The 19,299-nt window shown below is 32.9% G+C and overlaps 2 protein-coding genes across 2 annotated transcripts in view; both read left to right on the top strand.

Annotated features, from left to right (window-relative positions):
* Positions 1-2,095: 2,095 nt before the first annotated feature.
* LOC146145672 (Golgi phosphoprotein 3-like) lies at positions 2,096-8,002 on the top strand. Its single transcript, XM_083389635.1, has 4 exons — positions 2,096-2,273; positions 2,615-2,825; positions 4,167-4,259; positions 5,760-8,002. Exons 1-4 carry the CDS (start codon positions 2,170-2,172, stop codon positions 6,204-6,206), a joined length of 855 nt encoding a protein of 284 aa, XP_083245761.1. The 5' UTR covers positions 2,096-2,169; the 3' UTR covers positions 6,207-8,002.
* Positions 8,003-9,333: 1,331 nt separating this feature from the next.
* LOC146145673 (telomerase protein component 1-like) overlaps positions 9,334-19,299 on the top strand; it is a 42,219-nt gene continuing 32,253 nt past the window's right edge. The window contains exons 1-13 of the mRNA XM_083390647.1: positions 9,334-9,957; positions 10,339-10,488; positions 11,574-11,708; positions 13,766-13,927; positions 14,238-14,328; positions 14,470-14,513; positions 14,734-14,840; positions 15,545-15,702; positions 16,288-16,397; positions 16,879-16,969; positions 17,442-17,589; positions 18,329-18,492; positions 19,081-19,206. Of these exons, the coding sequence (XP_083246773.1) occupies positions 9,415-9,957; positions 10,339-10,488; positions 11,574-11,708; positions 13,766-13,927; positions 14,238-14,328; positions 14,470-14,513; positions 14,734-14,840; positions 15,545-15,702; positions 16,288-16,397; positions 16,879-16,969; positions 17,442-17,589; positions 18,329-18,492; positions 19,081-19,206 (2,029 nt within the window). The 5' untranslated portion in view covers positions 9,334-9,414. The remainder of the gene's footprint in view (positions 9,958-10,338; positions 10,489-11,573; positions 11,709-13,765; positions 13,928-14,237; positions 14,329-14,469; positions 14,514-14,733; positions 14,841-15,544; positions 15,703-16,287; positions 16,398-16,878; positions 16,970-17,441; positions 17,590-18,328; positions 18,493-19,080; positions 19,207-19,299) is intronic.

Below are 19,299 nucleotides of genomic sequence, written 5' to 3' on the forward strand. Positions count from 1 at the left end.
AACAGATGACGTTTAGCACATGGTTGTACTCTGCAGGACGGAGCTGATTTCTAGGATTAATATCCTAGTTGGCAAAAAAGATCACAAAAAAATAAAGCGCAGCGCAGGTCACCGAACAGTGTTTGATTAGGAAGCGTGCTAACATTTCGTTATTAACATATTGCCTAAGTTTATTGAAATGTAGGTTGTTTCTAGTGTTATCAGTAGGGATGTTCAAAGTAGAATACCAAGGTATTCTAGAATAATAGGTTTCGAATCTAGAATAACGAATCCAGAATAGCGAATCCTAGTATATTTTTATTAAATTATTTAACCTCGATTTTGTTTGGGGAAGGAATTAATCTTAATCTATCCTACAGGGCCCAGAATCACAGCAATAAATTGCCCAAACAATTTGCTAACATGTGTACATTATAATGAAATAATCTCCCATATGTTTAACATTCTTAACAATTGTCATTTGAAGCAGTTCTGTAAACTGTAATATATTAACTGTCCAGGTTGTTGCCAAAACTTATATTTATGCCAGTAGTGAGTACAATGAAACCCTGCACACAGAACTTTTTAGCAATTCAGTCCTGTTTTTTAAAACATTGTTGGGTCTTAGTGCTTCTTTTTAGACTAACATGATCTGTTATGCAGTCAAATAATGTACTGCAAAGAATATAAAGTTACTATTGACATAATTAATACTTGACAAATACGCTGTGCATAACTGCATAACCTCTCTTAATATTGGCCTAAAGTTGACCTTAAGTAACCCTATAGCGCATTTTGTGAACGGCCAGCACGTTTTACAATGTAATTTTACTTTTGCAACGTAACGCATTTAGGGAAATTGGGAACACCGCACCTGACATTACACGTTAGTCGCTTGCCCAATAACGCCTGATTGACACTTAATTATTAGACGAACATTATCGTGAGACGTGGTAAGAAAAAACGCTGACACTGCACTACCAGGTTACATTTAAAGCAAGCACTATAAAGAAACAAAACAAATATGAAATCAAAAGTTGCATGTTTGTGCTGAAAGTTACATGTTTTCTAAACATCTAAAAGTAAATCTATAGTTTTGTCTGTTACGTTGCAGTCGTAAATGTAGGTTAACATGCTATTTTTGCATGCCAGAAACTTTTTTTTTAAATGATGTTTAATATGGTCTTTAAAAAATGTTTTTATGCAATTAGAAATCAGGTAATCAACGTAAAAATAGACATTTTAACTGGAATAAAAACAACTACAAGCAACACATGCAGAATCGTTGATGTATAAAAGTGCTAAATTTAGTTTTAATGTAAAGCCAAAAGATTGTTTAAACTCGATTTGCGTAAGATTTAATATCATAGTCCTGTTGATGTTTAATGTTCTCATTAAGTTTTTTGAAAAGTGTTGTTTATAATTTTATATGTCACAAGAAAATATCTATGCTACACAATTTAATTATCTTGATTTAACAAGAATAAAATGTGGCTTGTTCATTATAAAAAGCTTAATACTAAAAATAAATCTATGTTTTTTACTAATAGTCACCTAAAAGTTAGCAATTTGACACAAAATTTTATAACAATTCTAAAAAAATCTTGCAATACCACTTTGTTTCCAAGTATAATGAAAAAGCCCATCTTTGTGACAGGTCATATTTACTTATATTTTGCAGTATCCCACTCTATGATGTTTCATTTTTAACAGTAATGTGTTTTATAGCATGCTTCAACTACATTCAATACTTTGTTGACACAAAGATTTATGCCATTTTATTCTTACTGTAAAATTATATAATGCCTGTGCAAGAAAGGAAACTTTATATTGTAAAATCACCATGCTGGGGACAATTTTCACATATAATATTGCTGACCCAGATATCGAGAAGGGATATACACCGAAGATCCGTTGCACGTTGTTTATAGACAAATTTTGGGTTCCTGCAGACACAGTATAAGACCAGTCTGCAATTCATGGCATTTCAATTGAAATCGGGTGGTCTATGCCACATGGTGCAAAAGTGTGCAACTTTATTTAAAAACACCTTGAGTTGGTACCTGTCATGTAAACGCAGATTGGGTCAAAAAAAAATTTCTCTGATTTCAGATTACTGCTTAAGGATTAAAAAGCGTTAGGTAATTTAGTGTTTGCCCCTAAATATTGCAAACTCTCAGGAGTGCTAAAATGTCCAATCAATCTGGCCTAGTCCAGCGCAGGACTGGACAAACTGTCGCTGCATCTTCAAACAATCAACAAAGTGATGATGACAACGTCAGCGACACAGAAAGGTAATAAACACTGTGCTTTGCTCCAGATGGAACTGATCATTTATCTGTAAAAGTGAATTAGTAGTTTGTCTTAATTTTGCTTTCTGTAGCTATCTGCTTGTAGTTTTTTATATAATTTCTGTGTCAGTAAGCTTTAGCTTATCTATTGATATATTTTCCTCTTTAGAAGTATTTTTATAAATAAGCAAAATCTTAGGATTCTGATGATTAATTATAAGTTAAAAGGGCACACAAAAACTTCTTATTTTCAGTATATTTGTGCGGTATTTAATATCTTTTGCATATTTGGAGCTGCTATGTGTCCACAACTCAATCTTAACAACAACTAAAAATTTGTTTAGATTTTCTGATGGAGGTGACAAGGATATGCGCTTGACACTGATGGAGGAAGTGTTGCTGTTGGGATTAAAAGACAGGGAAGGCTACACTTCTTTCTGGAACGACTGTATTTCATCTGGTCTGCGCGGCTGCATTCTAGTCGAACTCGCCCTGAGGGGAAGAGTGCACCTCGAAAAGCAACAATCCAGACGCAAGTCGCTCTTAATTCGAAAGGTGAGCTGCAACACCAATTTACTCTCGGCTTAGACAGAATGGTCTACGTGCCATGTAAAGAGTTTTGCTGTAAACGATAAGCCAAATAAACACAGCCAATATTCATGATTGACATGTGTGTCTATTGGACAATTCTGGTCTATAAAGTATTTTTTTATTTAACCTGTTGTAATGTCTTATTTCACTGTACAAGTTAGAGTTATCTGTAAAACAAAATTGTTCAACTTTACATGCTTGTTGTGAAACCATGGTTTTGTCTACGTTTTGTGCAACACATAAAATGGACATAAAATTTTAGCCTAGGGGTGCCAACTTTGGATTGATTATGCACCATTTTTTACTTCTAAGTCAGTTCATTTAAATATAACAGTTTGGGCATATTTGACAGCTATTCATAACCTGTTTAATCATTTGATGTTAATATATAACATAGTTTTAATTAAAGTGGAAGTTGGGTCACAAAAACACACTTTAATTACCTATAGATGTTTATAAACTCATAATTTATTTAAAACTGGTATGTTCAATTGTACTAATTATGATATATTAACACTATTAACAATTTTTAACAAAAATAATTGTCATTAGAAAAAGTTAAACATAACTAGCTTGAATAGAGCATCCTTATTTTATATTAGCAGCAATGCATTTTTATTTTAGTACTGTATTACTTGCATTCCAGCAATGCACTACTGTTAGGTTGGCTAGAGTGATGTTCAATCTTATTTGACAGTGTACACATTGAACAACTTAGTGAGGAATACAGTATACAGAAAGTACTAAAAACTAATAATTTTTTTGGTAAACTTAGTCGTTTGGTCTTATATTGGCCACAAACACGGATTTCACAATCACATAGGCTTGCATGCCATGCTTTCTTTTCACCAAACATGTAACATAGAAAAAGGGCAGGACAAACCAAAACCTATTCTGTCACAGTTGTGACATGCATGATAAAACACGAATAAAACTGACCTAACCTATATTGCCTTTGTACATACCTTTTGTCAGTTATGAGGTTAGTGGTACTGTATTAAACATTAATTAACTATTTATACCTTATTAAAACAGACCTCACCTGATTTTTCATATTTTTTAACTGATGAATTTGGTGTTTTGGGACTAAATTAATGATATTTAGATCTCAGTAGAACTCACAGAATTATTCATAAATTTAGGCAAAGTTATTAAATGCTCATTTGCCTTCTTAATCAGTTGCATTATTTACTAATCTAGCATGTAAGTACTTTAAGCAAACTTATAAAATATGATTGTGAAATGATCTAAAATTCTTGCAATAGCTCGACTTTGTAAAACATGGTTGTATTTTTGTCTGTACAGCTCCGTTGTAAAAATGAGGCTCCAACTGGAGATGTGATTCTTGATGAGGCCCTCAACCACATTCGAAGAAGCGGAACAGATGAAGGTGTACAGGTACAAAGATATTATATTACATTACAAAGACATCAATTTTTTTTTATTAAATAAGCAATTTGCCCTATTTTGTTTCATAGTGTTTTTCCAGTATAAATGGCCAGGTTTAAAAATACATTATTGTACAACACTGCGTTTGATATACGTCACTTGTTTTGACCTGGTTACAGATACATGTGTTTCTTTGTGTCATAATGCTAAAACGTTTGCCCGGTTTTATGTATGTTTTACCACTTGTCACCTAAGTAAGAGTAAAATACGGCACCAAACAACGCTTTAGCTATTAACTTAAAAAACAATCATGGAAGAACCTTAACAAGATGAAAATACACACACACTTGAAAAGTTGCCTGTTTGTGGTTATATGTCTGGTTTGTAAAGATAGATAACACAACATGGAAAGGCCGGCTGTAAAGGTTGTGATTAAAAAGAAATAAGTTTATACTCTCTTTATTTAACACTGCAAACAATAAAACCACGACAACACAACAAAATTGGTGGCTACATAATTAGTAGCTGTGATTATAAGAAAGGATATGGGTCATAAAGTAGATAATACCATATGGCAATATAGGCTATAGTATGAGAGTTGTAAAGAAAATAGTGTAAATTGCATTGTTATCAATGGCTAATAATAAAATCATATGTACAGATATCTATGATAAAACATGTGTTGACCTGTACTTATATTAAATCAATGTTGATGTGGTTGAAATTCATGGGTATGTCTAATTACTCTTAACACTAGAACAGGGGTTCCCAACCGTTTTGCGACCTCGTACCACTTGAACGCTCTGTACTGTCATGCATACCACTTCTCTCGCAGAACAACTAATTTGATTGAATCTAATTTTATTCAGAAGAAGAATATTGTCCTATTTGCAGCTTACAACTAGCATTATTCTAATGCTATATGTAGCTGAAGCTATAAAACAGTAGATGATATTTATCAAGAGCAATCAAAATATATCTATTTCTATATTCGACATAATTAACGCCCACTGTCCCACAGCGTTGTACGGGATTTGAAACAACTGTGCACAATAGACATGACCTGTATTTTGAAGATCGTATTTTGACAAAACAACAGAAATAGTTACTTAACAAATAGAATAGGCTTCAGTATTATTTTTTTGTAAACAAAACCAGATAAACAAAGTATAAAGTTGTGAATCCATTTTTTGTGAAAAAAAAACGGAAGCTACTCGCGTACCACCTAAAAAACCTTCACGTATCACTAGCGGTACGCGTACCACAGGTCGGGAACCCCTGCACTAGAATAATGATGATTTGTGTCCTATTTGAACATATTCATCAGTGTTTATTTTTTACAATAAGTAACTTAGATTGGCTTGATTTACTAGTGACAGCATAAAAAATTGTAAGCTGTAAGTGCTAAGTGACGCAATCTGTTGTGCTACTTTATTTTTACTATAGAACAACAGCAATAGTCTTGATAAACGACTAGGAATTTTTAACTTTAAAATTTGCATTTTTTAGGGTTGGATTGATTTGCTGTCGGGGGAAACTTGGAATCCACTAAAGCTCCACTTCCAGTTGAGAAATGTCCGGGAACGGATCGCTAAAAATCTAGTCGAAAAAGGAGTGCTGACGACAGGAAAGCAGAATTTTGTCTTGTTCGATATGACCACTCATCCAGTTTGCGACGACACTATCAAAACCAGATTGATAAAGCGCATACAAGATGCAGTGCTGTCGAAATGGCCCAACGATGTCTCCAAAATGGACCGTAGGACTCTCGCACTTATTTATCTTGCCCACGCCAGTGATGTACTGGAAAACGCATTCCAGGCTTTGTCTGATGAGGATTATGATGTCGCCATGCGCAGAGTTCGCCATTTGCTGGACCTGGATGTAGAAGAGCAGGCATTTCGCACAAACGCCAACGAACTACTTTGGGCAGTCGTGTCTGTTTACCTAAAATAAGAGAACCTAAAGTCCGTGACATCCCCCTTGACCAAGAAAAATAACTTACTATACTGTCTATGCTTGTACTCAGTTACATTTATTCAATGTGCACCTAACTGTTGCTAGACATGCGCTAGTCTCGTTGTAGCAGAGCATTTATAAGGTTAGGTATGTATTTTTAAGTGAGACTATTCTCATTGTTGTTGTAACCATTGCTTTACTCATTATTTGGTGCTGCATCCATCCTTGTACAAAGGCTATGTGGGTTTGCGTTGCGTTTTGCCCATCCTTTTGTAAAGTAGGCATTGCTGACATAGACAACAAAGGAAATAATTTTGATATAGCATGTAGGAATTCTTTGTGCAATATATTTTGTCAGTGCAACTGTTACTAAGCATCATCTTTCAAATTTTAAATTAATATTCATACACATTGAACAGCTACACTTGGTTGTCATCCATTTAATTCTGCCATCTTTACTCTGAGGCCCAACATTTGAAAATTGTTTGGAAGTAAATCGGTAATTTGATGTCATTTATGGTTATAGTGGTAATGAAAGGAAAATATGTTATCTGATCAGTTGTATCTCAGAAAAATGTCTGTTTGCCATTTGTAAAATTTATAATTATAACTCAATTTATGTAATAACAATTTCTTTACGATCGTCTTTTTTATTGTTGAATGACAGTCGGTACTGAGTTCCTTAAGTTTTCTGTGATGTTAAGATGCTTGTAGGCATTATACAAATACAAGTTGACAGACACATGTAGTATAGCCTGGGGCAGTTTTAACTGGCTTGTCTAGTTCTGTTTCCAGAGTGTTTAACTCTTTTACTCTGTTACACTACTATGAATAATATAGTTTGCTTTTTGTTTCGAACAGTAAATGCCGAACCTTAGGATTGCTAATGAAATTTTGTGTGCATACAAAAATGTATTATTGATTGTATTTAACTAACAGCGATTTATAGTCTATCGCTAGTTAGAAAATCTTTATTTTGAAATTTTATTTATTGTCAATATATATATTGTTGCATCTGTAAAACTTTATACCAACGCTATTTAATACTGAAGCAAATCAAAGCATCATCTACTGCTCATAGACTTAATACCACACATTTTTTGTTCAATACAAAATCCCACCTCCCCATGTACCATGTATGTTTTTATATATTGTTGTGTTCAGAAAATATGATTATATTTTCTGTGTTCTTCGGTGTACATGTATTTAGAACTTACAATTTAGTGCATTTATTTCTGCAAAGGCAATGCTGCCATCACTTGTAGATTGAACCGCTTAATTCGCAAACCATGCTATGTAGCATACACATAACATAGGGGGTGCCTATTGTTTCGTCCAAAACTAGGCATTTCAAAAAATGTGTAAATTTCAAAAATGGGGTGTAATTCTGCGAAAATGTATATGAACATCCCTAGATATGGTTATATAACTCATCTCTGAATTTTTCTTCCTATCAAGTGAACAGATTTTATGTCTTTGAACAGTTTGGCCTGTTCTAAGCTGTTTATATCTACTCTGAAACAATTTACAGTAAAAAAGTCTTTTATGTTACAACAGAATTCCAACATTAATTTTATTGTCGATTTTAGTCATTCTGTTTTTTTCGACACTCCCAAAATATTTTTACTCGCTTTGTTATGACACAATTCTTTTCCTAAAGCTGATTAACATTTTTCAAATTCAATTGGCGATCCATTATTATGGATGGCACTATTGTTATTTGCCGTGCCCAATAATCAGTTTATTGTACATAATACCCTGTTGAAATAAACAATAAAACAGGATATGCTGTCTTTCATTGTTTCTGTAGGATTAAGCTCATGCAGGTTATCTTTGTAATACTCCAATGAATGTTATACAAAATGTTAGTTAAAAATGAATTACGTTTTGCTAAAGTGGATTTTTTAGTTACTGTAGGCTATTAAAAAAAAGTTTCCTCAAGCAGTCATTCCGACCTGCTTGACGTGATGATTTTGGCGAAGACCAAAATTTTAGTCCATTGAAATGTTTAATAAGGGTTTATGTTATGTTTTTAAATCGTTTGAATGACTTTAATTCAATCAAATCTATTTTGCAATGCTGTGACTTGTATTGCGCACTATTTCATTGTTTTTAACGCTGGTAGTTAATTTTATATTTCACCATTTGAAATTACATATCGGGATCTTCTTTTGTGATTTTAGGACCTGGCATTACATATTTTAAAGCATATTTTAATGATTGGTAAACCCACAAAAGGGAAGCAAAAACGTGATGCATATGCAAACAATAAAATAGTGAAGTAACGTCATCCATGAGGGAAAAATGATGTTAAACAAAACATTTAGTTGTGACATAGGTTTTTTTTTTCTGTGTTTATCACAATTATACCATAGTATTTTAGTAGATAACAACGTATCGTAAATCTTTTTGGTTTCGCCAATAACCCCAGCCAAAGTAACTTGTTTAAATCTCATTACCCCAACCAAAATTATTTCAGTTTGATTTTGCACGCCTAAACGATTTCTCCGGTGTCACGCATCATCGCATCCATTGTAAACAAGAATTTCACTTGGCGATGTAATTTTATATTCCAAAATGGAATATAATACCGTTTGCTCTTGAAAGAAGTAATACAACTACTTCAATTTTATATTTCGTAGTTTTAGTAAAAAAATTGTTCACGTGTTTCACCAGCCACTGATAAACTTTGTAAACTTATTGGCTTATTCCCTTTTCTATACACGTGTTAGTACTTAGTAGGGCGCTCGTCTAGAATCCTACCACAACGTTGAAATTATTATTAAGCAATGCATAATATGTGGGTTAGGGTGTCGGTTAGTGTTTGGGTGTGGGTAGGTCAAGTAATATTGTTTAACACTATTACTGGACTCACCCAAACCCAAACGCTAACCGGCACCCTAACCCAAATAATGTTCGTTGTGGTAGGATTCTAGACGAGCGCCCTTAGTAGTTCTGGCTTTCCTTGGTTCAGTTTAAAAAATATTAATTAATTTATTTAAAAAAAATGCTATTTTCCAGCCTTTACATAGAAAAAGTTTTAGCATGGATGTTCAAGAAAATCTAGCTGTATTTTCCTTAAATATGCGACTTTTTATGACTTATTTACTTTCTTTCCAGAATCAAGTTTTCTGCAAATTTAAATGGTTTATAGGAGTGGACAATCTTCTCATTGAAATAGTTAAGTACTACTTTCTTGCTAAAAATGAAGCTGACTAATGATGATCTGCTCAGGAACAATATTCTGCAAGAAAGTCCTTTGGTTTTGTTGCCAAGCAACACAAAGCCAAACTGTGTTCTCCAGAGCAGCCTATTGGAATCGGATACAAGAAACCTCTTCCTGGAAAACCATTCACTAGTTTCTCAGCAGACACAACAAGGCAATGTCAAATTGCAATCAAATACAAAGGCCAAAGATTTAAAAAACGCATCATTGACATTAAGTCTTACCACGACACCACATCATTTGAGCCTCCAACTAAACAAGTCTTACTTATCAAACTTTCTCCTTCAAGATTTCTCTCTAAAAACAAGTCTTAAACCGATGCAAAACACTCAAAATTATCAATTAATGTCTCTCACTTCGAAAAGCCTGTCTAATCCTTATAAAGATATGCTTGCTTCAAGTTTAAATTCACAACAAAGAAATCCACCACATTCACTCTGTGAAAGCAATGTTCAACATTCAAAGACAAGAGGTCTTCATGAATCTAAAAAGTCTGATAATTTCGAAGCCAGTTTGGAAAAGGTATTATTTCGGAATTTTTATGTTTAGATTGTTAGATATGAGGTCATTAATGCATAGAAATTCAAATTTGAAAATATGTTTACCTGTTTTTCTATATTTATTCAAGTTTAGAAAGTGGTTATTTAACTGGATCATTATTTTATGCTTGCCCCAATTGATTATTTATTAATTTGGGTTAGTGTTTTGCTTTGGGTGGTGGTAGTATTGCATTTAACTTTCTAAGTTTTGTATATTTTCAATGTTTTTCTTTCGTTAGTCATTATATATCAATTTGAACTACTTTGTTGTTGAGGTGAACAGCCTATTCCTTAAATATATGCCTGCTATCTCATAGTTCATGTCGTAGTTTGATTTATTATATAATATTACTTATTTACGCAGGTTTCAAGAAAGTGGCAATTAGAGAAAGGACTTCTCCTCGAGCAGTACTCTTTAACTCCAAATAGCGATCCAGTTCAATTTACCTATCCTGCTTCTCCGTTGTCCGTCAAACTTAATGACTTGAGTCAGGATCCAGTATTCCAACTAAAGGTAATTGCTTTTGTAGCTGAAATATTGAGTTGGGGCATTATTGCTTACCATCAGTATGGCAGAAAAGCTGGCGACCTGGACTATGTTGGCCGAAGAATCAGACAAAAAAACGAAGAAATCGGCCAAAAAAAGTTTTTTTTTTTAAATTAATTTTTTTTATTATTTTTTTAAAAGATCAATTTTCCAAAAATAACTTGTGCTTGTTCTATACATATTCAATCAAATATATTTTCAAAATGATTTATATATAGGAACATTATGCACTAAAATTGGCAATAATTGATTTTTTTGTGCCATTCTGAAAAAAAGTTATGAAAGTATGAAGCACGTTTTTCGCAGGGAAAAGCCAGTGTTATCAAGGATGTACCAGGCCATGCTTCTCCACTTAAGGCTTAAACTATATTTTGAGCTGTTTTAATTATGTAAACTTAAAAAAATTGCGCTTTGCGCAAACTCCTACCTCTTTTCGCTGTGGTTGTGTCTCTCTCTCCACAATATATATTTTCCAAAAGGTACAATCCATACTATGGTATGTTGCACTTCACTGTGTGATTCTAATTAAAAAAAAACAATTTCTAATAACTTGGATTATAAATATCGTTCAACAAAACTCTGTTAGAGTTAAGCAGACATGTGCACCTCTAGTCCCCACTGTACTTTAGCATACCCCTTATGTTTTGCTTTATGTCCCACAAAAATTGCGCAACTTTTTGCTAATTCATTTACTTGTTAACAGTCTTGTTTATCGTCTAAACATGGCAAGGTTGATAGATTCCTTAGGCGTACACATCATTTAAGTTTAGGGCGCGATAAAAAAACGAAGAATTTATCCAAAAAATGCATGGTACTGTACTTGGCTTTGTTCAGTTGTTGCAGCATGTCTACTATCTAGTTTATCTAGAGCAGTCGTTAATGGATTTATTTTTAAAGTGGCCTATTAATTAAGTAATGATATTTCAAACCCCAATATTAGAATTTGAAAAAGTTATTATATACATTATGAAATGAATGTTGAATATCACTAGTCTGTAATCTGACCATGTTAAAAGTTTGTTCGGTCTTATTGTGTTTTAATCTTGTTTTAGGCAAAGTTTATTAATATCGTGAGCGCCTCCCTTATCTCACTTCCCAACTTTTCTTCATTGAATGATGAGAAGTGCTTTGTGATTTACAAGATGGTGGAGGAAATGGCGGAATGCGATCCGGAATTTGTCCTCAAGGTTAAATCACTTATCTACTGTTTAGGGATGTTCAAAGTAGAATCCCAAGGTATTCTAGAATAATAGGTTTCGAATCTAGAATAACGAATCCAGAATAGCGAATCCTAGTATATTTTTATTAAATTATTTAACATCGATTTTGTTTGAGGAAGGGATTCATCTTAATCTACCCTACAGGGCCCACAATCACAGCAAGAAATTGCCCAAGCAATTTGCTAACATGTGTACATTATAATAAAAAAAATCTCAAAGTTGCTATTGACATAACAATACTTGACAATTACATTGTGCATAACTGCTTACCCTTGCTGAATATTGGCCTAAAGTTGACCTTAAGTAACCCTATAGCGCACTTTGGGAACGGCCAGCACGTTTTACAATGTAATGTTACTTTTGCAACTTACGCATTTAGGGAAATTGCAAACTCCGCACCTGGCATTACACGTTAGTCGCTCACCCAATAAGGCTTGATTGACACTTAATTATTAGACGAACATTATCGCGAGACGTGGTAATTCGCCAGAAAAAACGCTGACACTGCAGTACCAGGTTACATTTAAAGCAAGCACTGTAAATTGGTCGCCGCAGCGACATGTCAACTTACCACACGCGTTTGTACAATTAGGCGTAACAATCGGCGGCAAATCATTAAATTATATCGGTTCCAATTACCCGAAATAAACGGCAGAATTGGATCGGAATCCCATCTGGATTCGAATCCAAGGATTCAATATTCTACTTTGAACATCCCTACTACTGTTTTGTTTTAGATCTCCTTTTTTGCAGTTTATTTCGTTTTGCTAATGTAGTATAACTTGATACTTAAATGAATGTTAATAATTTATGTGGCTTGGGGTAAATAAGCTTCTCATAACATAGCTGTAGAAAACAAAATAGGCTGTTACGTGTGTATCAACACAGTAAACACCTAAACTTGTTAATTGTCACAAGCATATAATCTCAAAGTTCCACTATCATTAGGAGTTATTACGAATTGTTAAATAGGTTTTAAGACGGCGATAATTCTTAAGTGTTTTTGTATTTCGAAATTAATGTAGTTATTGTCTGTTTCTTTCTATCTTTTTCAGGTGTACATTACCACGACTTTATTTCGGTCATTTAGAGCATACAATGTTAATGTAGCCTGTGCGTGCGAGCGACATTCGCTGCCCGAAGCGATGGCCACTCGGGCGAGATAAGTGGGCGCCAAGTCCAGTGTACTGTTTATCTTAGCAAATACCTGCTGGCCTAGTCTGCAGGTCTTTGAACGACTGATGGACTTTTTTGTGTTTCTAAATTTCCAACTTGGCCAGAAATAGAATTGTTAGCATGATGACTTTGCTAAATTGTATTGCATTTTGTGCTATATATTTGAGAACGATTCGGTTCTAATATGCCAGTTTTTGATTCGTGGTTATTGCAGTAACATGTTATGATTTGACAATAATATTGTAAGTAGATTTGTGTAATGCCGATATTAATGCTAACTCTTGTTTGTGATAGTTATTAACGCTCATCTTTTACACTTAACCCAATATATACTAAAGAGATATATTTGTGTTGTTTGATTATTCCTAAGGACAGAATAGAATTTATAATTACCCGGATAGAACTCACTTAGCGACTTTAGGTTTTGTTACTTATTAAACGAATATAGGATACTACCATAAGTTTCTCAACATAACCAAAAAGTCGCTATAGCATTACCTCTGCTAATCCAAAAATGGCTATTTTTTAAATAAACCTCTAAAATTGACAACCAAGCCAAATTTGTATTTATTTATACCAGTGGTTCTCAACCTGGGCAAAAAAATCGGTAAGCTTCTTGATCCAACTATTTGTGTACGATTAAAGACCATTATATCAAATGACATTTTTCTTAATGTTTTAAGTTGATTGTGTTGTTGCAGTTCCATTTATAGTAACATATCAGTAAAATACTCAACGAAAATTCCAGTCATGTGCCAAAATCTATTTGTTATTTTTAGGGGTGCCATAAGCAATAAAAGGTTGAGAGTCACTGATCTATACAAATCAACTTTACTTTTTTTCTTTAGGTTGCTCTCTATACCAGACAAGAGTTAAATGTGAGAGCAACGGCCAATTTTTTGCTTGCCTGCTCAGCTCATTTCCAACAATGTCGGACGTTTCTAAGCAAATATTATTCTGCTTCTGTGCAATTACCTTCAGACTGGATTGACATAGCAGAAAAATATGTGGTGATTTTTGTTTTAATTTGAAGACATATTTATAATTTAGTCCAGTAATTCTCAAACAGTAAGCTGAGACCCCCTACTGTTTTGTTTTGATTTTTAACCAACTTTGTACAATTATTCCTTTTTTTATCTAAACTTAATTGTGCTAATAAAATGCTAACAGGTATTATTAACCACAGGGTTGTCTAAAAATAATCTTTAAGAGTGTTTTAATGTTGTAGTTAATCAGTATGCGGGTTTATGTGTTTAGATTTACACATGTTTGTAAGTAACTGTCCTATTTGAACAACTTGTGTTTTTCACTTTTATTTAGAAGTGTTTGAACGAAGGGAACAAATCTCTGCCAGCTGCACTGCGCAAAGCAATGGTAAAAAAGTTTGCAGATTTTGATGAATATCAATTAGGTAAGTCAATTACAAAAATTTAGATTTAGAATATTGCAAAAGAAAGTTTTTAAAGCTTTACAATCTTAAAGTAATTAAAATGTTTTTGCCATTAAAAGTTGGCCAAATACATATGACAATAAATTGTTTTTGTGTTTATAGCGAAATACAACAAAACAACCAAGAAAGTGAAAAAGGGCAAGAAGGTTTGTAACACTCTATATAATATTAAGTGTTCAGTTAATTATAGTTCAACATACTCATGGTCATTCCCAAAACAGCTTTTTTAGTTTCATCTTTTTTTTATTCATATGAATTCATTGCAATTAGTATCACGAATATACAGACGGGCCAGAGTTTATTTCAGTGGGGGTCTTTGTGTTTTAGACAAAACTTTTAAGTAGTTTCTTGGCATCCTATATTAAGGAAGAAGAATCTAAGCCGCCTGCTAACAATTTCACCTTGAAGAAGTTGATTGGTCAACTTCACATTAGTCAACCTTCTTATCATGTCATGTGCTTGCTTGGGAAAAAGTAAGTTTAGCTTTATTTTTGTAATATTGTTAACTGTTAAACAAAAAAATGCAAATCTTCAAAGTGTGACAAGTTGTTTGCATACAAGTAACTGTTTTTAATGTTTGATCATATTTAAAATAACTAAATGTGCTTTTTTCTTAGCTGACATTATTTCTTAAATTCTGATTTATTTTCTAATCAAGCAGAACTTCCAGTAATTTTATGAGACTACTGCATTCTGCCCTCATGAACTTGAAATACATCCGAAAACTAAATTTTGATGAAAATTTCATACAGCTCAGTACAATTTTTATTAAATTGTCATTTATATTTTCTTCGTTTCACAATAATTAAATTGATAAAGTTCAACAAAAAAAAATTATTTTTAGCTTGCCAAAGCAATCCAAATCGAAAACAGTGCGAAGATCTTAAAGGGCAAATACCTTTATATTATTATCGCTTAACTAATTCTTTGGTAAATATAGTAAAGACATTTAAGTAACTTGGGTAAGTTTGGTTTTTATTTTATTGCACAAAATTATCACTGCCTATTTTGAAACATCGTATTTCTTTTACAACAATTTTGAAATGAAAGCTTAGGCACACCACAAACTTTTTGGAATCACTGGTCTGTTGCTAAAATATTTGAATTGTGAAAGTTCAAGCATTGAAAAAAGGTTGATCACTGTTCCAATGCAGACTTTTTTTACTGTTTTATGAAGGTACCCAGAAAATGTTGATGCTTTCTACAAGAGTGGACTTGAGGGGACCTGGGATAGCGCAAAAGCCGGCACAAGAATGAAACTTGCAATCCCAAATACTTGGGAGACTCAGGTGTCGCTTAAAGGGAATAAACCAGAAACTTGGGAAAGTCTAATTGGTTGGTTGCTCAATGACGTGTTATGGCATAGGAAGTTATTTTGTTTTGTGTTTTGCTGTATGTGTTTCGTTATGCAAATATCTGTGCAATGTCTAATAAATCATCTAATTCTAAATCGATAATTCCACCCAGTCATAACCCCAATTTAATGTATAGAAAGTAATTCATATTTTGAAAACTGTGATAGTTGGTGTTTCAAGATATGTTTTTATTGGAGTCCTAACAGAGGCTTTTTACAAATTACTATATGGAAATCAAATCAGTTGTTAGCACAGCTAAAGTGGAGATGTTCAATATCTGTGATGTCAGTAATATAAAAATGAAAGTGATAGTATGCACATTTACATATGATAACATGGTTGTTCATGATGTGGATTTTCTAACCCAACATTACTTGGTGCCAAATAAATATTTGAAAGAACCTTGGCAAACAGGTTTTTTGAATACACCCCTTCCGACCCCCAAAACAACCAAAAAAATAGTATATAACTCGTTTTTTATGCTAGGTCGACTAAACTTCATACAAAGTGTTTTTCCTTTAAACTGCCTTAAATTATTAATCTGCCATTTTTCATTTTGTTGTAGATTCTAAATCGCTCCCCTATATGGCAACATTGCGCAACATTCGCAACCTGCTGAAAAGTGGAATCAGTCAAAAGCATCGCCAGAATGTTATAAAATATCTCACAAACAAGGTACACTGGCATGAATTTAAGATTTTCAAAGTTTATAATATTAAAATATTCATTTTCCCTTTTTTTATTCTATAATATTACAATATTCATTAACCCTATAATATTAAAATATTCATTTCCCCCCCCTTTTTTTATAATTGAAATATTTCTTTTAAATTTATTTCTTTAAAGGCACCTATTTTCACTTGAATCAATTCATAGTGTGTAAAACTAAAGGAAAAAAGAACTGTTGTGATTGATCGAGTTTATGTGCGATGTTTCAAAGAGACAGTATTGCCTAACAGTAACAGCAAAGATATTTTTTAGAAATCCTATCCTGATCTATTGCGATGGTTTCTGACCATTTGCTGTTAAATTTAAGGCATTGTGAAACAAAACTTTTTATGTTTAATTTTTTTGTTTTGTAAAAGGCCCATTACTGAAGAAGGATTGAAACTACTGATATAGGGTTTCTCAGCTATATTTTTTATTTTATGACCAGAATGCAGTTGCCAGAAGTCGACAGTTTCCCTTTCGATATCTTTCTGCTTACGAAGTTGTCGGAGAATTGCTGGTTGAATTATCAAAACGAGGTAAAACATAATTGCAACCAAATTAAAAAACTAACTGAAAGTCCTTGTATATTTACAAAACTGTCGATTGTACATTGTGGTAAATGCTGAATATGACATATCTTGTAGCGATTTTCTTTTTTTTGCAAATGCTATAAAATCAAAATTCTCTTCTGAACAAAAAATTGGCTTGAATACAAATAGTGAAAAACCAACCATTATGCTTTAAATTTTTAGGTTGTTAAAGTACACCACATGTAAAACGACTTTTTTTTTAAATGTATATATGGTTGACGCTCTCATAGGAGATAAATTTATTGATCTCAAATTCCATCTTGGTTTTTAATATTGTGTCTAGTTAAAGTTAAACACTTTTCCTAAAGTTTTGCTGAACATTACGAGAAGCATAGATCACTCTATATTTTATATATTCTTATCCTATAACTTTTACAAACTATGACAAAAAAGTGATGTTTTTTTTTGAACCACTTAGAACTTTACAAGAACAAAGGCATCAAGGCGTTTCTTTCCCCTGATTTGCTGGTGTTTCACTCTATTAAAACTAAACCATCAACACCAGAAGCTATTGAGGGAAAGAAGAAAATCGCTTCACTAAAGCAGAGATTGAAAAAGTTTGAAAAGTAGGTGGATTAAGTTAGTCTGATAACAATATATATCAATTATGACGTCAATAGTGTTGATTGTTTAACGAGAACGTCCACACAATAGAATCCTGTTACAACCGACTAAACCCTCCGACTATTATAAGATACTAGCGTTTTCCGTTGATCCATAAATCTCCACTTTTTTTTTTTTGCATTTTTGTTTTGATTTTATTTAGTATCTCAAGATACCAGGCTTGGTTTTAAATATTCTAAAAAAGTAATATACTTGTAATATTTATTTTGTTATTTGTAGCGCACATCAGAATCAGACATAAATGCTTTACTTCATTTTGTTGATAACTTTAGTATTTCTATTTACGGTTCTTCTTTGCATAAAAAAAATTTCCTCACGAGGCGTGATTTATATTATGCTATTGGAATGATTAAAGTTGCATAGTTTTTCTACCTTTGTAGCGTCATTCAGAATTATACACAAACAAATTTAATATAAAGTTGTTTTGAGGTTGTTACCATACTGGACATATTTTAGGAATTCTCTTTGTTTTAATTGCTATAATAGAAATCACAACTTAATCATAGAAAATTAAAAGAAGAGAAGTGTATTTGCAATCGCGGATATATTTGCAATACAATTGTTCGTAAAGTGGATTGAACGGTTAAGATTTTGGCGTTCATGTAGAATAGATTGTAGATGCTGTAAAGGAGAAAAAAATACCCTTGTAATCAAAACTTTTTCTCATGTGATATTTTCTAGAGAGGTACAGTACGACGAAAAGCTGGTGAAGGATTTCCAAACCGCATTGGAAACGTCACTCGACATCGCAACTATGTGCAATTTGACCCCGATAAAAGGTCACACTCTAGTCTTGTGTGAGGCCACTTGTAAAATGAATGCAACATGTGGCGTCATTAGAAAGGGTAAGTAGCGAGAAAAATTAGAACTGTTGTTATTTATAGAAAAAAGTTTTGACCATTTCATTTTAGGTGATTGCCTCTTTTTCATTGTTGTCTGTTAATAGAATCATACCTACCACAACATAGCAGTCTTAACTGCTACCCAAGTGATATTTTCTTCTTTAAACTATGACTTTGTATTTTGTTTAAGGAGCAAACACAAAAAAGGCTAACAAACTCGTTTATACCTTTTAATAGTAGTAAAAATGCGGTATTCAAGGATATCACAATCCCAGTTTTTGTAACTTGTTAAGGGTTCAATAGAAAAAAAGTGATTTCCAAATATAAGAGAAAATAGGCATGTTTTTTTAACTCAATACCACATAAAATTGAAAGCATTTCCCTATAGACTAATAAATTAATAGTCAAAATGTTAGCACTAAAACTGTTAAGAAATCTCTATGGCCTTTTTGTACTTCGCTAAACATCTCTGTTACGTTTCATGCTGGAGCAAACATTGTAACGATCATAAAAAAAAACACTTTTTTGTGCAATAAACTTTACTATATTTTTTAAGTGGCAATTAACATTCAGATTATGTGTTGTCAACAGAAAGCAAACGTTCGATCCTTGAAATCGGTATCCTTATGGGCTTGATGTGCAGTTCTGCATGTGAGGACTGCTCCTTTTCACTTTACTCTATGGAAAAGATCTATCCTGTGGAACTAGAAAAAGGAGGTTTGCAAAGTTTTTCTTCTTTTTTCTTTGCAATTTATATATATATATATATATATATATGTATATATATAAACATATATACAGGTAAACCAT

The sequence above is a fragment of the Ascidiella aspersa genome, chromosome 5 (assembly GCF_963924565.1).
Source record: "Ascidiella aspersa chromosome 5, kaAscAspe10.2, whole genome shotgun sequence".
Lineage (NCBI taxonomy): Eukaryota > Metazoa > Chordata > Ascidiacea > Phlebobranchia > Ascidiidae > Ascidiella > Ascidiella aspersa.

What these genes read in the sequence shown, in the direction of transcription:
- LOC146145672 (XM_083389635.1), top strand. Translation starts at nt 2,170, where the DNA reads ATGTCCAATCAATCTGGCCTAGTCCAGCGCAGGACTGGACAAACTGTC. An exon ending in AACGTCAGCGACACAGAAAG is followed by an intron (nt 2,274 to 2,614) that starts GTAATAAACACT and finishes AAATTTGTTTAG; the next exon opens with ATTTTCTGATGGAGGTGACA. An exon ending in AGTCGCTCTTAATTCGAAAG is followed by an intron (nt 2,826 to 4,166) that starts GTGAGCTGCAAC and finishes TTGTCTGTACAG; the next exon opens with CTCCGTTGTAAAAATGAGGC.